Here is a 22,015-nt window from a genome sequence, read left to right as displayed (position 1 = left end):
CACAACAAAGCATGGCATTCTGTATGCTACTGCCTGGTAGATCTATCATCTACCCCCCCCCCCCCCCCAAAAAAGCCAAAAAAAGAGTGCTCACATGATCACACGTCATAATGCCCATTATAAAATGCAGGCCGGCCAGGGATCTAGGGAGTCGGGCAGGCTAGGGGGTATTTGACGACTCCCTGGACACAGCACATATATATTAATAGGGCTTGAAAGTGCTACGTCACAGCATAGCACAATTTCAAAAATTCAAAAACTGGATCCACTTGGATCCAGTTTTTGTATGGATCTAAGCACATTTCAACAAGCGGTCTTACCCACAGCATGGTGATGTAGCCAGTGAAACTGACTGATTTGGCTACTGGGGGCGGGGTTACAACTGGTGGCGAAATAAAAGTCACACCTGCATGCGACATGAGTGGGTTGCTAATGCTATGCACCCACATACTTAGGCAATAGCAAAGTCACACCTTAGTATAGTGGATCCAAAAATAGAAATCTGATGTCAACTTACTACTCCCTGGCCGTTTTGACGTCATCACTTTCAATAATAATTAATATCACTTTCAAGCCCATTCGAAATCATTCAAGTACGCCCGCGGCGCGCGCGTACCCGGTACCCGTGCAATCCATAGTGACCATAGCAACTAGAAATGGCGCAGACGCGCCCGCGCCGCGATCTCATCAATCGAACGTAAAAAATTCGATAACCCTATCGCAAATCCCAGAAAAAAGTCAATGCCTATTTTCTAAAGCCAATGTTGAACAAATTTGAACGTTTCCTAAGCAGCCCAGACTCACGTTTCCATACTCTCGTCACTCTGTACTAGAAAATCTGTACCTGAAGAAGGCGTTTGTTGAGCATTGCGATCAACTCGTTTGCTGATGAGAATGCGCCGGTAGTAACCATCCGCCAGAATGCCCGACGTGGACGTCCACTCCATTACATTGGTACGACTTTCACTTCAATTTTTCTTGTTACTAGTCCATGCCTTTGCAATACTTTAGGATAGAATTGAATCAGTGGGGTGAAGTGTTTTAGGGATCTCTCTAACAGAGTAATGTTATCACGAAAGAGTATACAATAGTAGTCCACATTGTATGCTCAGATGGGTCACTGAATACATGAATGCATGTATCGACATCTGCAAAAGCACAGTTCAAAACGGGTGCGATTATATTCTACAACTTGAAGACCGAGTCGAATTTTGACTTATGCTACACTATAAACCTGCAGAATGTACCAGTATCGTGCACGTAACATAAACGTCGCATCTACTTTTTGAAGCCACTAAAAGCTCATTTGAAAATAGTTAAAAACTGTCCACCTCTCCACACTGCACTCTTGGCCCACATTCGCCACACCATAGCCAGGAAGTTCGTTCTTGGATAGATGTTCCATATCCTCCAGACGGCTGTTTCGCTCACTGAGAGCTCCTCAGTGTGGAGGTAGATATCGGACCAGCTCTTTGCCCACCAACGGGTGTTGCCTGCTGTGCAGAGGGGGTCATGTGTACACGCCATATCATACACAAATTGTATGAATAGCTGTGGTATAGCCAGACCAATCAAACACTCTGCTGGTCCTGGACAGTGTACGTTTCTTGCGCAAACGTGGCCTTCAAATTCAATAATTGCCCATGGAGTTCAAAAATGCAACAGGAAGTCAGTGACCAATGAGCAGACCACTGTCTTTCATTCTAATTTCTAGTTGTGTGCATGCTTGTGCATGTGTCTATCTATCTGTCTCTCTGTTTGTCTGTGCATGCGGGTGTCGGTGTCTGTGCGTGTATGTGCATGCACATTGCACGCACATGTGTGGATATGTACGTTATGTGTGTGTATGTGGGGGGGGGGGGGGTATATGTGTGTTTTGGGGGGGGGGGGGGGGCACAAGTGTGAGCTGCACTGTTGAAGATTGAACTGTGTGCTGAACTTGCCGACTGCTTTTTCTATGGTCAGTTCTTGCACATGTGTAATATACCAGGTATGATTTTTTGGAATTCGCAAGTACAAACGGGTTACAGGCCCAATTACATAACAGCAAATGCAAGGAGGGAATATTTGAATGGTAGAAAAGTAGTGAAAGCATATCAGTGTAATATGCCAGGTATGATAGTGACAGCATATCACAAGGTGGAGGGCACATTGTGATGGATGATGTCATCATCCGACCTGGTTAACTCATAAGCGACGCTGCAAGGCTTGTATATGGACATGTATGTATAGTGGTACACGTGTCACAAGTATGCACCTCCTCAAAGAGTGCACAACCCGATTGAATCTCTGTTGGTGAAGACTTGTGGCGCTTATACTCTCTGCTCACGTGCGTGTTACTTTTTGATGTTAGTTCTCACCTTTCCGTGGATCAGCTTTGATAGGTATTGGTTTTCTGCTCTCTTCTACTCGTTGTGCTCAACTGAGACAGTTTGTCTTTTTCTTTGCTCTGGCATGTTTGGCTTGCTCGTTGTTCTCTGTTGTGTGTGTTTGGACGGGCATGCCGAGCTTATCAAATATCAAGGTTTTTTTTTCATGAAGTGAGTTATTTTAGTTTCAGCTGAAACCCCTCGCTCACCCCAAACTTAGGAATTGCTGGTGACATGTTCAGGTGCATGTATCTCAACAGCATACACTTGCAACTGTACCGTCAGGAATGTGTTGATTTCGGAAACGAAACTGGTTGGCATCCTCCCACCCAGAAAAAGAGAATATTTGTTTCGTGAAAAATCGATATTTTTGGGCTGCTCCTTAGCTTGTTGTGATCTCAACTAGCCACGGCGATGACTGCCTACTGCCAAGCCAAGCGACTCCCCATTGCACACTCTTAGGAGGTTGCATACTCTTGCTGGTGTTGTCGAAGCACTGTAACTATGCACGTATGTAGCTGTGGGTGAAGTCTACTCAACCGCTGCTCTCTTTCTCCGATTTTCTGGATTTCAGGAAGAGGACGACATCCCGTTCGAGGAGGATATCATTCGCAACCCCTACCACCTTAAGTCATGGCTGCGCTACATTGAACACAAAGTGGGCCGCAAGGCCCCCAGACAGGTAAGCTTCTTGGAGGTCGAGACCGGACTATGTGGTATGGGCGGTGGACTCTGCAGGCTAGACTATACTCTTTCAACATGTGTGCTGCTGTTGTGGTTGTTTTCACTGATGCTGGTGGTGCGCGTGCTGCTGTTCTTTGACTAGGCTGTCAACCTGATCTATGAACGTGCAGTCAAGGAGCTGCCCGGCAGTTACAAGCTATGGTACGCTTACCTGAAACGCCGCCGGTTACACGCCAAGAGCAAAGTGATCGTCGACCCGGAGTTTGAGAAGGTCAACAATGCGTTTGAGCGCTGCCTAGTGTTCTTGCACAAGATGCCGCGCATCTGGCTCGACTACTGCCAGTTCCTGATGGACCAGCGTCAGGTGACTCGCACCAGGCACACGCTGGACCGTGCCCTGCGCTCACTGGCACTGACACAGCATGACCGTGTGTGGCCGCTCTACCTCAAGTTTGTGCGCAGCTACGACATACCAGACACGGGGATGCGTGTCTACCGCCGCTACTTGAAGGTCAGTGCTTGGGATGGTCGTACGCGCGCATGTGTGTGTGTGTGTGTGTGTACGTGTGTGTGCGGTGGGTGTGTGTGTGTGTGCGTGTGTGTGCGGTGGGTGTATGTGTGTGTGTGTGTGTGTGAGTGTGCATGTGCATGTGAGTGTGTGTGTGTGTGTGTGTGTGTGTGTGTGTGTGTGTGTGTGTGTGTGTGTGTGTGTGTGTGTGTGTGTGTGCGTGTGTGGGTGTTTGTGCTAGTGCTAGTGCTAGTACGTGCGTATGGCAATCACAGCTCTTCCTTCGCCTGTGATTCTTCTGATGAGAAGGCCCTGGAACATCCAAGATGAAAATTGCTTAGCAATGGCATGGTTGTTGTTGGCATGTCTTTCACCCTTTTTTTATTCCCGTATTTGTTTCTGTTGTGTGCCATTGTAGTTTTTCCCAGAGAACGGTGAGGACTTTGTAGATTACCTCAAGTCGATCAATCGCTTGGACCAGGCTGCATTGAAGCTGGCTGATCTGTTGAATGAGGTATGCTGCTGCTGCCGCTACTTCTGCTGCAATCGTTGCGTGTGACTAGATCGTTGTACTAACTTTGTGTTTGCATCCTCTTCTTGGGTAGGCGATTTCAGGTGTGTTTCAACTTTCAACACTGTGTGCACCTTACAATCTCTTCATTCCACATGTGACGTCCATCTATGCAGTGGCAGTCCTTGAATAGGGGTCCATTAGTGACCAACAACCTGAGCCAAAAAAACAAAAGGATTTGTCTCCATTGAGTAGATCCTGGATATTTAGGTTGTTCAATACTGCTTAAGTACCCTGTACAGTCTCGATGTTGCTTTTTTTGCAATTATACTGCACTTGGAGGAAAACAAGTTTCATCGTCAGTTTCTTGACTCCAGCTATCAAATGATGTGGAAAAAATACCCAATTTTCTGCCTGTACCGTGCTTTTGCAAAATAGAACCGTCCTTATATCCACATCTGCTTCCTATGCTGACTGCTTCTTTTTTTCTGCCCATTTTGTCCAGGAAAAGTTTACGTCCAAGCATGGCAAGTCACACTATCAGGTAAGTCTGTGCAGGCCGGGGACCCGTCTTGTGCGTGATCCTATCCTTCTCCAGTGTAGAGAGACTATGCAAGTACACTCATACCTCGGTTATCCGGACCCCGAAGGTACATGCACTTCGGTCTACCGGGCACCCTTCGGGCGAGTTTAAGTGGAAATGTTACTACTCTTTCGTCGCTTTTGTGGAAATAGTGACGTCATACGTGTGTGTATGTGTGTTTGTATGTGTGCGTGTTTGTGCATGTGTGCGTGTGTGCGTGTGCGTGTGTGTATGTATGTGTGTGGTGTATACGTGTGCGTGCGTTCATGACCCAGAACTAATGTTGTGAGGTGGACTGTATTCATTTCTATGGTGGTGTACATGCCGTTGCTGTTACTGTCACTGTAGCTGTGGAAGGAGCTGTGCAGCCTGATGTCAGAGAACCCCGACAAGGTACACTTTTTTAGCTGTATGCGTGTGTGTGTGTGTACCCGTGTGTACCCGTGTGTGTACCCTGTGTACCGTGTGTGTACCGTGTGTGTGTGTGTGTGTGTGCCCTGTGTACCCTTGTGTGTACCCGTGTGTGTGTGTGTGTGTGTGTGTGTGTGTGTGTGTGTGTGCGTGTGTGTGTGTGTACCCTGTGTGTGTGCCTTCATCCATGTACTAAATTCTACTTGTATGTGTGCACTATAGTCTGTTCTCCATTTTGGAACTTAGAAATCAACACAATGTGTAAAGTAGAAAGGAAAAGGACATATGGAAACGAGTTTAGAGTAACTCTCCATCACTGTAACCAGATACTAATACAGTCAGAAAGTGCAACAACTAGGCACAAAACTGACAGAGTACTGAGACATTCCTAGTTGTTGCACTTTCTGATGCACTTTCTGACTGCATAATAGTATCTGGTTACAGTGATGGAGAGTTGCTCGAAACTCGTTTCCATTTGTCCTTTTCCTTTCTACATTTATTATTGGCTCAATACCCGAGTTTCAAATGTGTAAAGTGACTACCGGTAATTGGCGAACAGGCTATTGTGTGCTGCTAGTTATGCCGCGATTAATTTGTTTCTGATTGCTTCAAATACATGGCAGCATTTGCTCTGACCTTTCTAGCAGGGTTATTGGAAGTGAATTTGCTCCGATACCCGTGATCTGCTCTTTGCAATTGTCTTCTATTGTTGGTGATAGTGAAGTATGAATAGCGTTGCTGGTGGACACTTGTCTTGTTGCACAGTGTATGTGTGTGCAGAGATGCTGTGCTTTGTTTTACCTGCTTCTTTCCTATGTCAGGTCAAGGACCTGAAGGTGGAGAACATCATTCGCTGTGGTCTCGATCGCTTCACCAACGAAGCCGGTGCGTTGTGGTGTGCACTTGCGCAGTATCACTCACGTAGTGGACAGTTTGAGAAGGTCAGTACATCACCCGGTCTATCTTTTATTAGTAGTTTATCACCCAGTCCATACCCCAGTCCATACCCCAGCCCATCCTCCAGTCCATCACCCAGTTCATCCTCCAGTCCATCCCCCACTCCATACCCCAGCCCATCCTCCAGTCCATCCCCCAGTCCATCCCCCAGTCCATCCCCCAGTCCATCACCCAGCCCATCCCCCAGTCCATCCCCCAATCCATCCCCCAGTCCATCACCCAGCCCATCCCCCAGTCCATCCCCCAGTCCATCACCCAGTCCATCACCCAGTCCATCCCCCAGTCCACCACCCAGTCCATCACCCAGTCCATCCCCCAGTCCATCACCCAGTCCATCACCCAGCCCATCACCCAGTCCATCCCCCAGTCCATCACCCAGTCCATCCCCACCCCAGTTCATCCCACCACACTGTATAAGGTTGTTGTTATTGTTGTTGTTGTTGCTGCTGTTGTTGCTGTGATGGTTAGGCTCGCGACGTTTATGAAGAGGCAATATCCAAAGTGATGACGGCACGAGATTTTGGTCAGGTAAGAACGAACACAGCCTGGCATGACTTGACTGTGATCCTGGCAAGCCTGTGTGTGTGGAGGGGGGGGGGGGGGGGGCACATCTGGCATATGTAGATGATCCAGCAATCACAAACGTGTGTTGTAGATACTGATTTTTTAATATGCTGCCGTTTTGCTTTTCGTGCAAAACTGTGTCAGATCGTTCTCTGTGAGCTGAATAACTGCCTACTGTGTGACCAGGTGTTCAGTGCAATGTGTAGCAATAAAAAATAATAAATTTCACGGTTCGCGTGAGACTCGGCTGGAAGCCGAGTTTTCCGCATCCGCCGTGGGAACGCCACCACCCTCTAGGATCAAAGTGTGTAGCAATCTTATGCAATAATTGAAGAGATTAAGATGCACATGACCTGAAAGCAAACGCGTGTGTCTGGCCTTTTTTTGTTTTTACGCACCAAAATTGGCCGTTTTACATTATACTGTATTATTATTACAAGCGCAATCTCTTGTAGAAGCCCAGTCTCTATTATAAGCGCACTCCAAGAGGGCTTTGAAGATATACATGCGCAGTCTCCACATTACAAGTGCAGGGCTTTTGTTTTAATAGAGAAGTGTACGGATCATGCCCGTGCATGTTTGACGTCACACAGTGTCACATACACACAGTACAGGTCGTGGGGCAAATCTGTGATCCCCCACATAAAAAGTGCACCCTCAGTGTAGCAGGAAGTACGAAACTGCATTCATGGTACCTGCTGGGAAAGTTTGTGCTTCTGGTATAACGAGAGAGCTTGGAAGCTCAGGGCCCTACGCTATGCTTTTTTGCCTTGATGACCTAGACAAAAAAAAGCATAGGGATGTTATAAATTCTTTAAAAATTCCTTTTTTTGTAAGACATAACCTGGGATTCGAACCCGCACTATCGCGCGCCCTGCATGCATCCCCCGATACACTTCGCATACATACTAATTCTTCCAAGTTGTTTCACATTGTGATCTTGCATTTGAAAGCCCTATTTGAATATGCATTGTGGCCAGCCGTCTTTGATGGCACGGTACGGTAGGGGATAGGTATGGGACAGGTACGATCGAGGGTAATACGACACCGTCTCCCGTACCGTACCATCAAACACAGCTGGCCACATACAGCTGCCCGCAATATTCAAATAGGGCTTTCAAACGCAAGATAATAACATAAAGCAACTTGGAAGAATGGGTATGAATGCGAAGTGTATGGGGGAATGCATGTAGGGCGATAGTGCGGGTTCGAATCCCAGGATATGCCTGAAGAAAAAAGGAGAATTGAAAAATTTATAACATCCTATGCTTTTTTGCCGTCAGATACGGATAGCGCCAGGCGTGACACAAACAAACACACAAACAAACACCCAATTAAAGCTGTGTGGACCCTGGCTAGCGCCAGACGTTACTGAAGTAACGTCTTCTGCATAGCTACGGGAATAAAACAAATTAACCAATGTACATGTACCAGATGGATGAAAAATTATAAGCTCAGTCTCCAAGCTATAGCACAGCACCAATACAGTGGTGCTTAATTCCGTGTTGCACATGTAGATAGCATGTGTATTCCATCATGTCCCTACTCATCGTCTCTGAATGTTTTCAGTGCCTTTGCCCGTTGTTTCCATTGTTTTGCTGCTGCGGAAATAGGTGTTTGACGCATATGCTCAGTTTGAGGAGACAATGATTGAAGGGAAAATGTCTGCTGCGTCCGAGTTTGAAGCAGACGAAGAAGGTACGGTATTGCTACAGTCTTCTACTATAGGGATTTCTATGTGTACGGACTGCATAGCTCCGTTGTGTTTGTCAGTGGAGTCCCTATTCGATTATGGCTTGATCTGACCGCCATTTCCACGTGGAGCATGTCATTTGATAATCTCTGCATTGACTTGATTTACGTTAATCTCTGCATTGTATAATTACCTGCTTCTGCACGGACCTCAGGCTTACTGTGCCCCTGCATACGTACTGCTGTGGACATTGAAGGGCGGTGGGATGACAGGGGGCCGGCGCCCGTACTGCCTTAGCGCGGCGTACCTGCTCTGTAGTTTACGTACACACTGTCAAAATGGACTGGCAGTGCTCGCGGCTCCAAGGCCAGTGTCCCGTGGCTGCTTGATTTCTCAACGGACTTCCATGTCCACGACAGTACATATAGCCAACTGGTGTGTGTGTGTGTGTGTGTGTGTGTGTGTTCTTTTTTGTTATATTTGTGCAGATGACATTGACATTGAGTTGCGAATGGCACGTTTTGAGCGGCTGATGGAGCGCCGGCCACTGCTGCTCAACAGCGTGCTGTTACGACAGAATCCGCACAATGTTCACGAGTGGCACAAGCGTGTGTCACTGTTTGATGGCAAGCCCAAAGAGGTACGGGCGGTTCTTGTGCCGTGGCTTGCAGCAACTTGCTAGTTGTGTGGCTCACTGGCTAGTGTGACTGAGTACGAGGAGAAAATGAGTAGTCAGACGTGTGGTATTGGTGTTGAGTCTTGTTGTTTCATCAGTCCCCGGATAGCTGCTGGTGGTCTACTAACTCCTACTGCTCTACTGTTTTCGTATGCGTGCGTTTTTGGCATGCAGTATGTGTGTGTGTATGATGCTTCCCATTTTAGTGAGTGAGTGTGTGTGTGTGTGTGCGTGTATGTGTGTGTGTTACGCTTTGCAGTGAGTGTGAGTGTGTGTGCGTACGTGTGTGCGTGCGTGAGTGATGCTTTCCGGTGAGTGTGTGTATGATGCAGCTTTGTTGGTCATCCTCCGGAAAGGAGGCTGGCTGGGATCCTCTCTGGTGCGTGTTGTAGATCTACTGTGCTGCTCGGTACTCGCGTGCGCTTGACTTTGGGTAACCTCTTGCTGTTGTTGTGTACACGTGGTGTTGTGCAGATCATCAACACCTATGCAGAGGCAGTGCGCACTGTTAACCCCAAGCAGGCTACCGGCAAACTGCACACACTCTGGGTGGCCTTTGCCAAGTTCTACGAGTCGAACAAGCAGCTAAACGAGGTACGTTGTTTTATGGATTTGCTAGGCTCATTTCCTAGTGTTGATGGTTGGTGTGTAGCTTCCCTGATGTGTGCTTGATGTCACATGGAACTGGTATCAATGATGGATGTTACGGGCACACACCAGCTTGTTCAGATCTGCGGCCCTGGTGCCATGCTGTGATTCATAGCTGTTGTTGTTATCGGGTAGTATGTCGTCACACTGCAGTACAAGATGAAGTTTGGCTCTTGTGACAGTTGCAATTGCATCAATGGCTGATCACCACCTGTTTTCTCTGTGGTGTTACAGGCGCGCTCCATCTTCAAGATGGCCGTGCAGGTACCTTTCCGTAACGTGGAGGAGCTGGCAACTGTCTGGTGTGAGTACGCCGAAATGGAAGTGCGCGCCGAGGACTACGAGCGAGCGAGACAGGTCATGCGTGAGGCCACGGCTACTCCCAAAGAGCGTGCTGCGTATCACGATGCGGTGAGTTGTTTGATGACGGCAGGCTTCTGCTGTTGCAGGGCTGGGATGTCTTGCGCTGGCTACATGTGTACTCTGGAATTTGCTGACATCATTATGGCGCCGGGTGTGAAAGCAATTGAGATTTTTCAGGCAACTGTGGATACCGTATTTCCAGAGCAGAAGCCACACCCAGATTTTTGTCACAAAATCCAGACATCTACACTGTTTATCCCGTTAATTTGATCACCGTAGTATAAGCTGTATTGACTTTTTGTGGGTGAATCAGTGGTGTTTAATGTGCGGCCTATACTCCGGAAAACACAGTACTTATCTTGCCGGTGGCGGTGCTCGTGGTTGAGGTATGTTGTGTTTTTGCCTGTTTTCCTGCTGCTATCCGTTGCTCTGTGTTGCATCCTGTAGTCAGCACCGGTTCAGAATCGCGTGTTCCGCTCGCTCAAGCTCTGGTCGATGCACTGTGACTTGGAGGAAAGTCTTGGAACATTCCAGGTATGGCTTGGCTGCACTCCCCCTGTGCCTTTTCTGGGTGTGATATGGCATGCTAGTGCCATGGCATTCTTTATGTCTTACCATGTTGCTGCAAGACTCTGCAGTCTTGCAGCTCAGCTAGGAAGTGTGCTGGCCATGCACACACCATGTACCATGTACAGGGTTCTAGCCAGGTCAATATAGTAGGGGGGCGGGCATGGGAAAAAGTTACCCCATGACCCATTTTTTCCATTGTCCAAAATTGTCTTGCCATGCAAAATGCAACATACAGGGTGAAGGGTGAACCCTGACTTCACCTCTCACAAATGTGCCTTTATGAACCCTCTAGTAGTGACTATCGACTGTGTTTTCGTTGAATGGCGTGAAAAAACACAAAATCGAAAAATGAGTAGGGGGCGCGCAAACGGAGTAGGGGGGCGCTGCCCCCCCCCCCCCCCCCCCCTTTGGCTAGAACCCTGATGTATACGCTCGTCGCAAGAGAAGCACGCAAACACACACCTGTCCTGTCCTGAACATTGCCGTAAAACGGTCACGGCAATGTTCAGGACAGGACAGGCGAACACACACACACGCCTATCAAACACTCGGGCCCTTTACCACAAGTTCAGCATTGACGGAACTTATCTAGGATTACGCCTGCAACTGGTCCATACACAACACAAAGCTAGTTGTTACTGATTTTGACAATCTACTCCATAGTGAGGTACAAGCGTTCAGAATGCATGTTTCCTTCACCCACATATTCAGTCGAAATACTAAAATACCCCCCCCCCCCCACCCCTCTCTCTCCCTCTTATTGTACTATCTTTGCAGACAACAAAGGCCGTCTACAATCGCATTCTTGACCTTGGAATCTCTAGCCCTCAGATTATTATCAACTTTGCTATGTTCTTGGAGGAGAGCAACTACTTTGAGGATGCGTTCACGGTAAGCGCTACAGTACTAGTAGAATCGTGCCTTGGTGTTGTGCTCGATGACTGCTATTATACCGCTCTTTCAGCAGCTCGCTGTGGTGATGGAAGTCGATGGTGTTGCTGTGGGCAGTTGCTGTTCTGTTTTGTTGGGTGTTTTGTTAGGTGTTCAAGGCTAAAAGTAGGCAAGGTGTATCACTGTTGTGACATTTAGCAGGCAGACCGTTATTTCGTCGGAAAAGCAACCCTCGGGCAACACGTCTACCGGTTGTTAGTTGTTAGAAATGTTGTAGTGCACGAAACTCGAATAGCGGCAGGAACCTCGTTGTGCCCTGTGTACAAGTGCACATGTACCTAGTAGCCGGCGGCGGCCGGTTGTACGATTGTTGACCTGTACCGGTAGTCTATGTAGACAGGTTCACAGTCACATTACACCCAGGACCACCGGAAGCGATTATTCTTGATCAGTCCAGTCATGTCATAGTCTTTCTTGAATTCATTATTTGTGTATGATATGGCTGGTAAACATGACCTCCTGATCAGGCAACACACGTCGGTGGCCGATAAGTTGGTCCGGCGATGACCTGACCAAGCAGTCCGGGTCCGGCGGGCCTGTTTACCTATACAGTATGTACGGGTATGGTGAAGGATGGCTTGGTGAAGGGTGGCTTGGTGAAGGATGGCTTGGTGAAGGATGGCTTGGTGAAGGATGGCTTGGTGAAGGATGGCTTGGTGAAGGGTGGCTTGGTGAAGGGTGGCTTGGTGAAGGGTGGCTTGGTGAAGGATGGCTTGGTATCAGGAATACTAGTCACCCGTTTTAGAGACAGTTGGATTCAAAAAATCATACTGTTTTTAAATGATTTTTCCAGCTGTGCTGCAACTCACAGTTACTAGTACGGTAATAGTTACATACACATGTACTTCAAGTATTATAGCAACTTGTGGCCTAGAATGAGGGAAACAAGGATGCAGGGATTTGTGGTCTTTTGCAACTTTGGTGGTGAGTTTGATCTACTCACCTCCCACCGCTTTAGGAGCTGCGTCTGCGTCTTGATCGTTGAGGGTGGCAGCGACTGAGCGTACCCACGATCCTTGAGGGTTGCAGTGTACCCACGGGTGTGGAAAACTCAGTCTGACTTTACGCCAACCGTGAAATTCAAAGAAAATTCTAGGGCTGAAACAATTATACCGATAACTCGCCTATTGATCGTTAAGAGTGCAATCGATAATCGTTAGTGCTCAAAACGAGTGCTAACGATTTTTTATGGATGCATATCAGTGACAGTATTCTAGCCCTTGCACTCCATCCTATAGTGAATACGAGTGCAATCATGTACTTTCAAGCGCTGTAAAATTGATTTGTGGCTTTGAAAGAGATCGGGAGAGAAGACTTTGCCTTTTCGGTTCATTTGTGGGAGAAGTCGGAGATGAGAGCAGTTCCCAGAGGGTGATGACAAGATTCTTCGCTGTAGAAACAACATGAAATTCTCTAGTTGAGTAGTTCATGTTGATAAAACCAGCCAGATTTCTACAGATGTCAACATTGCAGTGCCACAAATTTCTAACGTAGCAAAGGCATCATGGAATTTCTTCATAAACTGGTGTTCGATAGAGCCGACAATAATCGATAAAACCAATATATCGATCGTTAACGATATTGGTTGATCGTTAGGAGTTATTGAATGATCGTTTCAGCCCTAGAAAATTCTGCAGCTGTATGCACCTGAAATGTATGTGTGTGCATGCGTGCGTGTGTGTGTGTATGTGTGCGTGCGTACGTACGTACATGTGCGACTGTGCGCGCACACGCGCGCGTGTGTGTGTGTGTGTGTGTGTGTGTGTGTTAGTGGCGGTCAATTCATCAGCCTTGCAAGCTGTTGAATGGTGTAATCCCAGCACAAGTTGCTATGTCTAACATAGCTGTTCGCTATCATCGCTTCCGCGGTGGACAGGTCTGAGGTCTGAGGTGTGTGTGTGTGTGTGTGTGTGTGTGTGTGTGTGTGTGTGTGTGTGTGTGTGTTTAGCCACCCACACTAGTACCAAGTATTACCTTCACTGGGGGCAGGGGTACCTGCAGTTGGATCCCGGGACGGATACCCTGATGCCGTCAATCCTTTTTCTGCACCTTGTCCTCACCCACTTACTGAGGTGTGGTGAGCCCATAAGTGGGATCATTTCAAGTCCACCCTAGTTTGGGGATTTCAGGGGGTGTCGGCCGTTGGGTGGTTCAATGGCCAATTGAGTCATCTTTCCAAGATTCCTTTTGGGTCTCTCTCCCCTCTCCCGGGGAGACCCACGTGACCAGTTTTGGCAGTGAGCAAGTACAAGTACAAGTGCGTGCGTGTGCGCGTGTGTGTGTGTGTGTGTGTGTGTGTGTGTGTGTGTGCAGAAGTAGCAGATGTTCTGTGGATGTAGTGTTAGCATTGCTTGCTTTGGACTCCATGCTCTAAGTTCTCATCTCCTTTTTGATTTCTTCTATGCATGTGTGCAGATCTATGAGCGTGGTGTGAGCATGTTCAAGTGGCCCAACGTGTTTGACATCTGGAACACTTATCTCACCAAGTTCCTTGAGCGATATGTAAGTAGAGACCCTGTTACAGTCACTGACGACTTTGCAAACTCGAACTGCTGGCAGGTCAGAGCAGTGCTCTGTCCCATTCTGGCTCCCCTGGTAGAGGTTCCTTGTCTGTGGAAGATGTTTGTGCTGCAGCAATGGAAGGTGCTAGGCAAACAGATGTGCCAGTGGCCTTACTTGCGGCGTGCTTGTCTGTGTTGGTTGCTTGTTACAGGGTGGTCGCAAACTGGAGAGAGCTCGTGATCTGTTTGAACAGTGTCTTGACGGCTGCCCGGATAAGTTTGCAAAGAGTAAGTCTCTCCCTTGACATTCCGTGTCCGGTCCCGTTCTATTGGTTACTCTTGGTGAGTCTGTCCACGCTCTCTACAAGTGTCCATGCATGACATTTACTCTTGGTGAGTCTGTCCACGCTCTCTACAAGTGTCCATGCGTGACATTTACTCTTGGTGAGTCTGTCCACGCTCTCTACAACAAGTGTCCATGCATGACATTTACTCTTGGTGAGTCTGTCCACGCTCTCTACAAGTGTCCATGCATGACATTTACTCTTGGTGAGTCTGTCCACGCTCTCTACAAGTGTCCACGCTCTCTACAAGTGTCCACGCATGACATTGTCTTGATTACATTCCAGTGGAACTGCTCTGAGTTTCCAATGTGTTAGTCACCCGACGACCAGTCACCCTGGCGACCAGATGTATACGCGGTCCTGTGCAGTGTGTTGGTCACCCTGACGACCAGATGTATGTGTCCCATGTGTGGAGTCTACCTGCTTATGGTACTCCCTGCAGCTTTGAGAACAGTTGGGAGCATTTTAAAGACAGAAACGTTGGTGCTAAGATTGGATATGTCTGTAATTAAAAGGTGTCTGCTTGGGAAGGTAATGATCTTTGAAGTTTTGCGCATTCGTCTTGGTAGAAAATTGCTTGATTGAATGAGCCTTTTTCCCAGCCTGATTTGATGTATGTGCATGTAGTTGTTTTAACTTGTTTATGTGCTTTGTCTTCTGCTGTTTTCTTGCAGACATCTACTTATTGTATGCGAAGATGGAGGAGGAGCATGGTATGGGACGTCATGCCATGTCCGTGTACGAACGTGCCACCTCTGCTGTGTTACCTGCAGAGCAGTTTGAGGTGGGTATAGCGTGATAAGTGTATTGCTGTGACGACTATTCTGTATTCATCCATCTGATGCATAAGACATCGCAGTGGGTCTCTCTCTCTCTCTCTCTCTCTCTCTCTCTCTCTCTTCCTCCTTCTCTTCCTCTCTCTCTCTCTCTCTCTCTCTCTCTCTCTCTCTCCCTGCCCCTGCCCCTCTCTCACACACCCGTGCCGATTGTTCTTTCACTGGTCTGCTTTGTGAATCCTTACTTACTTTTTCTGCAGATGTTCAACATCTATATCCAACGAGCTGCGTCCATATTTGGCGTTACTCACACTCGCCAGATTTATGAGAAGGCCATCGAGGTTTTACCAGACACTGGCGCCAGGTCAGTGCCCAGTTTCCTTTTTAGACTGTGCTCCCTGCGCACATGCATGCACAAGAATGTGATTCTCCTGCATGAGTCTGTGACAATTGCTGAGAGGGAGTGAATTTTCGAGAGGTAGCTGCTAGCTAGACCCTGATACAAGTCACAAACAATGTTATCTTGCACAAGCACGTTTCAGAACATAAGGCCCTCTTCAGACTAGGTACAAAACAGCCTATATTAAAGTCACATTTACATAGAAGTTTCCAAGACAACAACAAGAATCTGGCGGGAAGCCTAAAAAGCTGCCCAATCCTTTCAGGCAGGGTGCGAACCCTTGTACAAGGCAACTTTCCTGCATTTATCGTACTTTCACCAGGCAGTCGTACAAACTTTGTACCCGGGTACGACTGCCGGCTGCTATCACACATCCCAGGCCCCTTGCGCAATTGCGTAGGGTCAAAGGTTGCCTGTATATTGCATGTAAAATGTGTAGTCTGAATGCAGGCGTGGAAAAAATGTTGCCTTTTAGGTTTTATGTGATTTTTGTACTGGATGTTCTATGTACGTAGTCTGGTGAGGGCCTAATGTATTCGACAGACCAGCTTCACTGTTCCGAAACAGATCATCAGAGTGAAGGGTGAAACTTTAAAAAACACAATTTATGCTGCAGAGGCGGTTGGTGACAAATGTAACCAAGACACAAGTGGGCGCCAAAAAGCCAGGTGCCTCAAGGGCGATGGGAACCGAATTTGACAAAAGCAGTGTTTGGATTGTGCGTACTGTAAAACGGCTCCCTGGCAGCCTTGCAAGTGCCACTGCATGCACTGCCATTTGCCCTCTATCTCCACCAAACTTCTGTTCGAAGCGACTAATTGCTGCTGTGTAAATATTTAACAGGCATTGAAAATGGGTGTGTGAGTGCTTGAGAACCAAAGGTGTTTTACCGTGACCTAAAGGGATTTAATTTGTTCACTGCCATCATCTGTGGACGTTTTCCCTGCAATTCACGGTCATTTTCTCTGTTCTGTTCCTCGTCTGCTGGTTTCTTTGTACAGGAAAATGTGTGTACGCTTTGCTCAGCTAGAATGCAAACTGGGAGAGTTTGATCGTGCACGCGCTGTGTTTATGCACGGCTCTCAGCTGGCAGATCCACGGGTGAGTGCCAGTGGCGTGTGGGTGTGGTGTGGGTGTGGGTGTGGGTGTGGGTGTGTGTGATGTGTGTGGTGTGTATGTGTGTGTGTGTGTGTGTTTGTGCATGTGTTTGTGTGTGTGTGTGGGGGGGGGGGGGTGGAGTGTGTGTGTGTGTGTGTGTGTGTGTGTGTGTGTGTGTGTGTGTGTATTTGCATGCGTGTGCATGTGTATGTGTGTGTGTGTGTGGGGGGGGGGGGGGTGTATTTGCATGTGTGTGCATGTGTATGTGTGTCTGTGTGTCTGTGTGTTGTGGAATATGTGAGTACCAGCATGTGTGCCCACTATCTGTGTGTGATGGCAATGCACTGCTTTTCATGCTTGTTTGGTGGAAACTTGCTCCTGGGCAATTTCACCCCCAGGGTGTGTAGACAATGTGTGTGTGTGTGTGTGTGTGTGTGTGTGTGTGTGTGTGTGTGTGTGTGTGTGTGTGTGTGTGTGTGTGTGTGTGTGTGTGTGTGTGTGTGTGTGTGTGTGTGTGTGTGTGTGTGTGTGTGTGTGTGTGTGTGTGTGTGTGTGTGTGTGTGTGTGTGTGTGTGTGTGTGTGTGTGTGTGTGTGTGTGTGTGTGTGTGTGTGTGTGTGTGTGTGTGTGTGTGTGTGTGTGTGTGTGTGTGTGTGTGTGTGTGTGTGTGTGTGTGTGTGTGTGTGTGTGTGTGTGTGTGTGTGTGTGTGTGTGTGTGTGTGTGTGTGTGTGTGTGTGTGTGTGTGTGTGTGTGTGTGTGTGTGTGTGTGTGTGTGTGTGTGTGTGTGTGTGTGTGTGGGTGTGTGGGTGTGTGGGTGTGTGGGTGTGTGGTGTGTGTGTGTGTGTGTGTGTGTGTGTGTGTGTGTGTGTGTGTGTGTGTGTGTGTGTGTGTGTGTGTGCATGTGTACAGTTATCTGCTGACTACTGGAAGCACTGGCAAGAGTTTGAGGTCGCACACGGTAATGAGGATTCGTACCGCGAGCTGCTACGTATCAAGCGCAGCGTGCAAGCCCAGTATAACACCTCCGTAAGTTATCACCGTGCGTGTGTGTGTGTGTGTGTGTGCGCGCGCTTGGGCGCGCACGCATGCACCGGTGCATATGCCTTGTAACCATGTCCATGTTGTGAATGTGCATGTATGCCACGTCTACCACGAAGCTATGTAAGCCGTTCTCCAACGCCTCACGTAAAGTAGTCCTTGGCTTATGAAAATGCTCTGGAACCCTTTTTCAATGCATAAATATTTGCGCTCATAAAGCTGCTCTCTGATGCTGTATGCACCTTGTCGATAACTCTGTGGCAGTTCTGTGCCCATTCTGTACAGCAAAACTGCACTTGGGATAGCTTTGAGTGTGAATGGCATCGTACATCAGGATGGCCTTTGGTCGTTGCGACCTACGGAGGGTTTGTGTCGGGAACAATGTTGTTGACCAACCGTGCCATTGGTGTTGGTCGAATTATTGTTTATTGCTCTTGTTCTTGTTCCCCTTGTGCAGGTTAACTACATGTCTGCACAGATGCTGGCTGCTGCTGGTCAAGCTGAACAAGGTACGATAGTGGCCGTCTTGAGGGATTGAAACATGATCAGCCGATTTTTGTTTGTTTAGAATACGCGCGCAGAAGAGGTGGTAAACGGCCTGAAAGAGAGGTAGAAAGTTCGGCAAACATGCATCGAGTGTGTAGATAAGGTACATGTTCCGTATTTTCCGGAGTATAAACCGCGCTGAAAACACCAGTAATTCACCCGGGGAAAACAGATCTTGCAACTTCTACTCCGATGGTCAAATTAACGGTGATAGACAGGGTAGATGTCTGTATTTCGTGACAAAAAAAACTTGGGTGCGGCTTATAGTCCGAAAAATACGGTCCTATCATGTGGATAACCTCTATACATATGCTTGTTTTGCACACATGTTGTAAGTGTCCTTTGGAAAGAAAAGCACGATTGTCACTAGGATGTGAGTTTCAGCTGCAATGGCGTTGTCTGGACCTGCGCTTTCTTCTCTCGTGTTTCTACAGTGCCAACGACTGCTGCAGCAGACTCCATGAAAGCGCTGGAAGCGCAAGCAAAGGCTGTGGCTGAGCAAGCCAAGGAAGAGGTTGTAACTAAGAGCAAGCTGCTCTTCGTGCGCAGTACCGAGAAGGAGATCGTGGAGGCCACCAAAGAAGAGAATCCCGATGAGATCCTACTGGGTGACGATGACGACGACGATGACGATGAACAAAACGAGGCACAGAAACCTAAAGGTGGGTTCTAAGAAAATTGTGTTCCGCGCAGATCTTTGAATAAGCGGCGGGGAGACAACAATCTAATCTCATTTTTGGTGGAATGGTGTTGTCCATAATTTTCGAAAAATTAAAAATCCTTCCTCGTGAAAAGGGGGTGGGTGGTCAAGAACGCTGGTGGTATTTGATTTTTTGATTTTTCTTTCACTTGTCGCACTGTAGATTGTTACAACTACTGCGGTACTTTTGTGTGTTGTTGTCAGCGTCGCACTGAGCTGCATGCAGTCATGTACAAGTACTATGATGTACAGTTGCGCTCACTGAAATACGACCCAAAGTGCAAAACTGACGCCCTGGACCAGTTTTGATTACATCACTGTACTTGTACATGATTGTGTACATCAAGCAGCATTCGTACCACTTCCAGGGCGTCAAGGGCCGTGCAAATTGAGGGCACCAGATATGCACTTTGGGTCGGATTTCACCGAGCACAACTGTTTTATGATGTACGAGTAGTCCACGGCTATGGACCCATACGTCGTCGTCGATACTTGACAGTCACTGATGCAGTCGTGCGTGCTAGTCATGTAGTGCAGTGCAGTGCAGCCAGTGAACCTGGGCTCGTTAGACATTATCTCACACTAAACTGAGAACATGTATGTATGTGTGTTCACTGTTCAGAGCTGAATACTAGGAATCCGCTGATAGGGAAAATAGAAAATAATAAGAAAAATCGGGGTTGGGGTGGGTCAGAGACAAATTTGCACAAGGACGGATTTTTCGATGACCCCTATTCAACAGAGAATATCATGCTGATTCTAAATGTGAAACACTCCACCACTGCACACTGCGCTCTTGAACCGCATCCACAATACCATGACGAGGGAATTCGTTCCTGGATAGATGTTGCATATCCTGCATATAGCTGATACTACTGTAGAAGCCATTATTCTAACGAGGCGTATATATAACAATTTCCTAAAATTGACTGGTTTACTTGTACCAAAGGTAACGATTGCCACTCATTCTCAACGCTCAATAGCACCGTATATGTATCGATTTCTGTATAACGATTTATATCTTAACGATAGATTTCTCCTTAAGTCGTTAGAATTAGCACTTCGTTATATATATGGCTCATACAGTAACGTGTTAGATAGATGATGTCGTGGTTCGCTCGGCGATTCAGCTCTGGCATGTTGCCGGTAGCAGTCGCTAGATCACTGCTTTTCCTGTAGTCTTCTCTACTCCTCTCCTCTTTGATGATGTATATCATGTCTGTATGTACATGTATGTATGTGTGTGCCCTGCAGTTGTGGAATTGGCACAGCAACCCGTTCCCAGTGAGGTAAGATTTACAAGGCCATTCCATAACGTACATGTGCATGTACACACCATGTACCATGTACCATGTATACGCCCGTCGCAAGAGAAGCACGCAAATCTGCAAATGCACTGGATGTGCACCCACAGATTTTCTCTTTATAGCAACGATAGCGGATCTGATTCTGATTGAAACAGATCAAGACAAGCGCCAGATAACTGTCTAATCCACACAACTGGCGAAGCCATGTGAATCGACCCCCCAATGCACACCTGGTCTACACCACACGGAGTACATCGGAATAGGACGGCCAAGACAGTTACCTATGCACACCCTACACTTGCTGGGGTAACCAGTATAGACAGCACGCTGCTTTGATAAAAGCAGACACTAGATGCACTGGTACCTTGAAGTAAAATTGGAGTTATTTTACCAACCAGCCTCGGCAACTGGGTACTGGGAACCCAGGGCCAACAGACGTACCAACAACCTCAGCCATGAAAGCTATATAGTAACGACACACTGGATTGTGGAGCCGAAACTAGTCCAACTTCCAAAATGCTTTGGCAAGAGGGTAGCCTTCCGACAGGTTGTACACACACACACACACACACACACACACACACACACACACACACACACACACACACACACACACCTCACGATCATCGGTTTGATAATCGTACTTTGGACTGTAACATTGTGTGTTTACATGTTGCTTTCCGTAGAATACCTTCATTTACTAGTGTATGTCTGCTTTTTGCTTTAATATCCCGTGTGTGTTTGTGTGTGTGCACGCGCGTGTGTATGTGTGCACGCGCGTGTGTATGTGCACACGCGCGTATGTGTGTGTGTTGTGTGTGTGTGTGTGTGTGTGTGTGTGTGTGTGTGTGTGTGTGTGTGGATCATGGTGTATGTCGTTGTGTGTTTATGTGTATGTGTGTCTGCCTGCAGGTCTTTGGCAAATTGGCAAGAGATGAGGATAGTTGAGGTTATTGAGTTGTTCCTGTCATGGCACCACCGCATATGAACATTTTGAAATCGACACACATAGTTTTCTTTCCTTTTTTGGTCATGAAACACACAATACAATCATACTGAAGCCATTGGAACATGAAGGGGAAATCCCTGCTTTTCACTGTATATTCTATGTGCCTGCTCAGACTTGATCCCTGTTCAGTCTGAAACGACAGGCGCAAGCTGGCATGTTGCTAGTCTAAATTGTAGGACATGTGAGAACAAGTGTGCACGCACCTGCACGTGCACTTGCATGCAGAAAAGCGCCAGTGGTGACTGTATTAGGTAACAGGTAGCCCGGAAGCAAAACCCAGCGCAAGAGATTGCAGGGTGCCAGCACGGTCAGCCATCTGAGGTGCCCCTCTGGGACCTCTCCCTAAACATTTCACGATTTAAAGCCACACTCGTCGCATTGCATTTACTTGCGGGACGGTGCCTGGGGAAACAGTGGTGGAGGCCATAGCCTCGTGTCCAGTAGCCCCCGGGGGGGGGGGGGGGGGGCGACACCAGGACGCGTACAGTCTAGCAGGGAGTGGTCGAATATCATAATCCCTGTACATGTACTTCAGTAGTACAGTGTCGCTTTCGTTCTTATTCGATGGTACAGTCTTACATGTACATTTATGCAGAGTTATACGTCTGAGTGTACATTATACCAAGAGTACATAAACCAGAGTGTGCAACTGTGCATATCTGATCTGAAACAGCGCAGTTCGTGCACTACGTCACCCTGATGAGGTCAGCCAAGCCGCGACTTGCGTACAGCTCAAATTTTCGTGTTTCATAGCCCGGAAATCAGCCAAGCTTGCTTGATTTTAGACGTCCTGTTTCAGGATTTCGGT

The 22,015-nt window shown here is 47.6% G+C and overlaps 1 protein-coding gene across 1 annotated transcript; it reads left to right on the top strand.

Moving 5' to 3' along the window:
• The first annotated feature begins 738 nt into the window (after positions 1–738).
• Positions 739–21,299, top strand: LOC135820491 (pre-mRNA-splicing factor SYF1-like). Its single transcript, XM_065333628.1, has 24 exons — positions 739–954; positions 2,944–3,051; positions 3,196–3,564; positions 3,980–4,075; positions 4,578–4,616; positions 5,004–5,048; positions 5,888–6,007; positions 6,492–6,551; positions 8,201–8,285; positions 8,769–8,920; positions 9,431–9,550; positions 9,839–10,015; positions 10,415–10,501; positions 11,315–11,428; positions 13,904–13,990; positions 14,202–14,277; positions 15,008–15,117; positions 15,370–15,473; positions 16,511–16,610; positions 17,517–17,633; positions 18,103–18,154; positions 18,626–18,853; positions 20,146–20,180; positions 21,111–21,299. Exons 1-24 carry the CDS (start codon positions 922–924, stop codon positions 21,144–21,146), a joined length of 2,550 nt encoding a protein of 849 aa, XP_065189700.1. The 5' UTR covers positions 739–921; the 3' UTR covers positions 21,147–21,299.
• The last annotated feature ends 716 nt before the right edge of the window (positions 21,300–22,015 follow it).

The sequence above is a fragment of the Sycon ciliatum genome, chromosome 1 (assembly GCF_964019385.1).
Source record: "Sycon ciliatum chromosome 1, ocSycCili1.1, whole genome shotgun sequence".
Lineage (NCBI taxonomy): Eukaryota > Metazoa > Porifera > Calcarea > Leucosolenida > Sycettidae > Sycon > Sycon ciliatum.
This window is presented reverse-complemented; position numbering and strand designations above follow the sequence as displayed.

What these genes read in the sequence shown, in the direction of transcription:
- LOC135820491 (XM_065333628.1), top strand. Translation starts at nt 922, where the DNA reads ATGCCCGACGTGGACGTCCACTCCATTACATTG. An exon ending in TGTCAGAGAACCCCGACAAG is followed by an intron (nt 5,049 to 5,887) that starts GTACACTTTTTT and finishes TTCCTATGTCAG; the next exon opens with GTCAAGGACCTGAAGGTGGA. An exon ending in TTACCAGACACTGGCGCCAG is followed by an intron (nt 15,474 to 16,510) that starts GTCAGTGCCCAG and finishes TTCTTTGTACAG; the next exon opens with GAAAATGTGTGTACGCTTTG.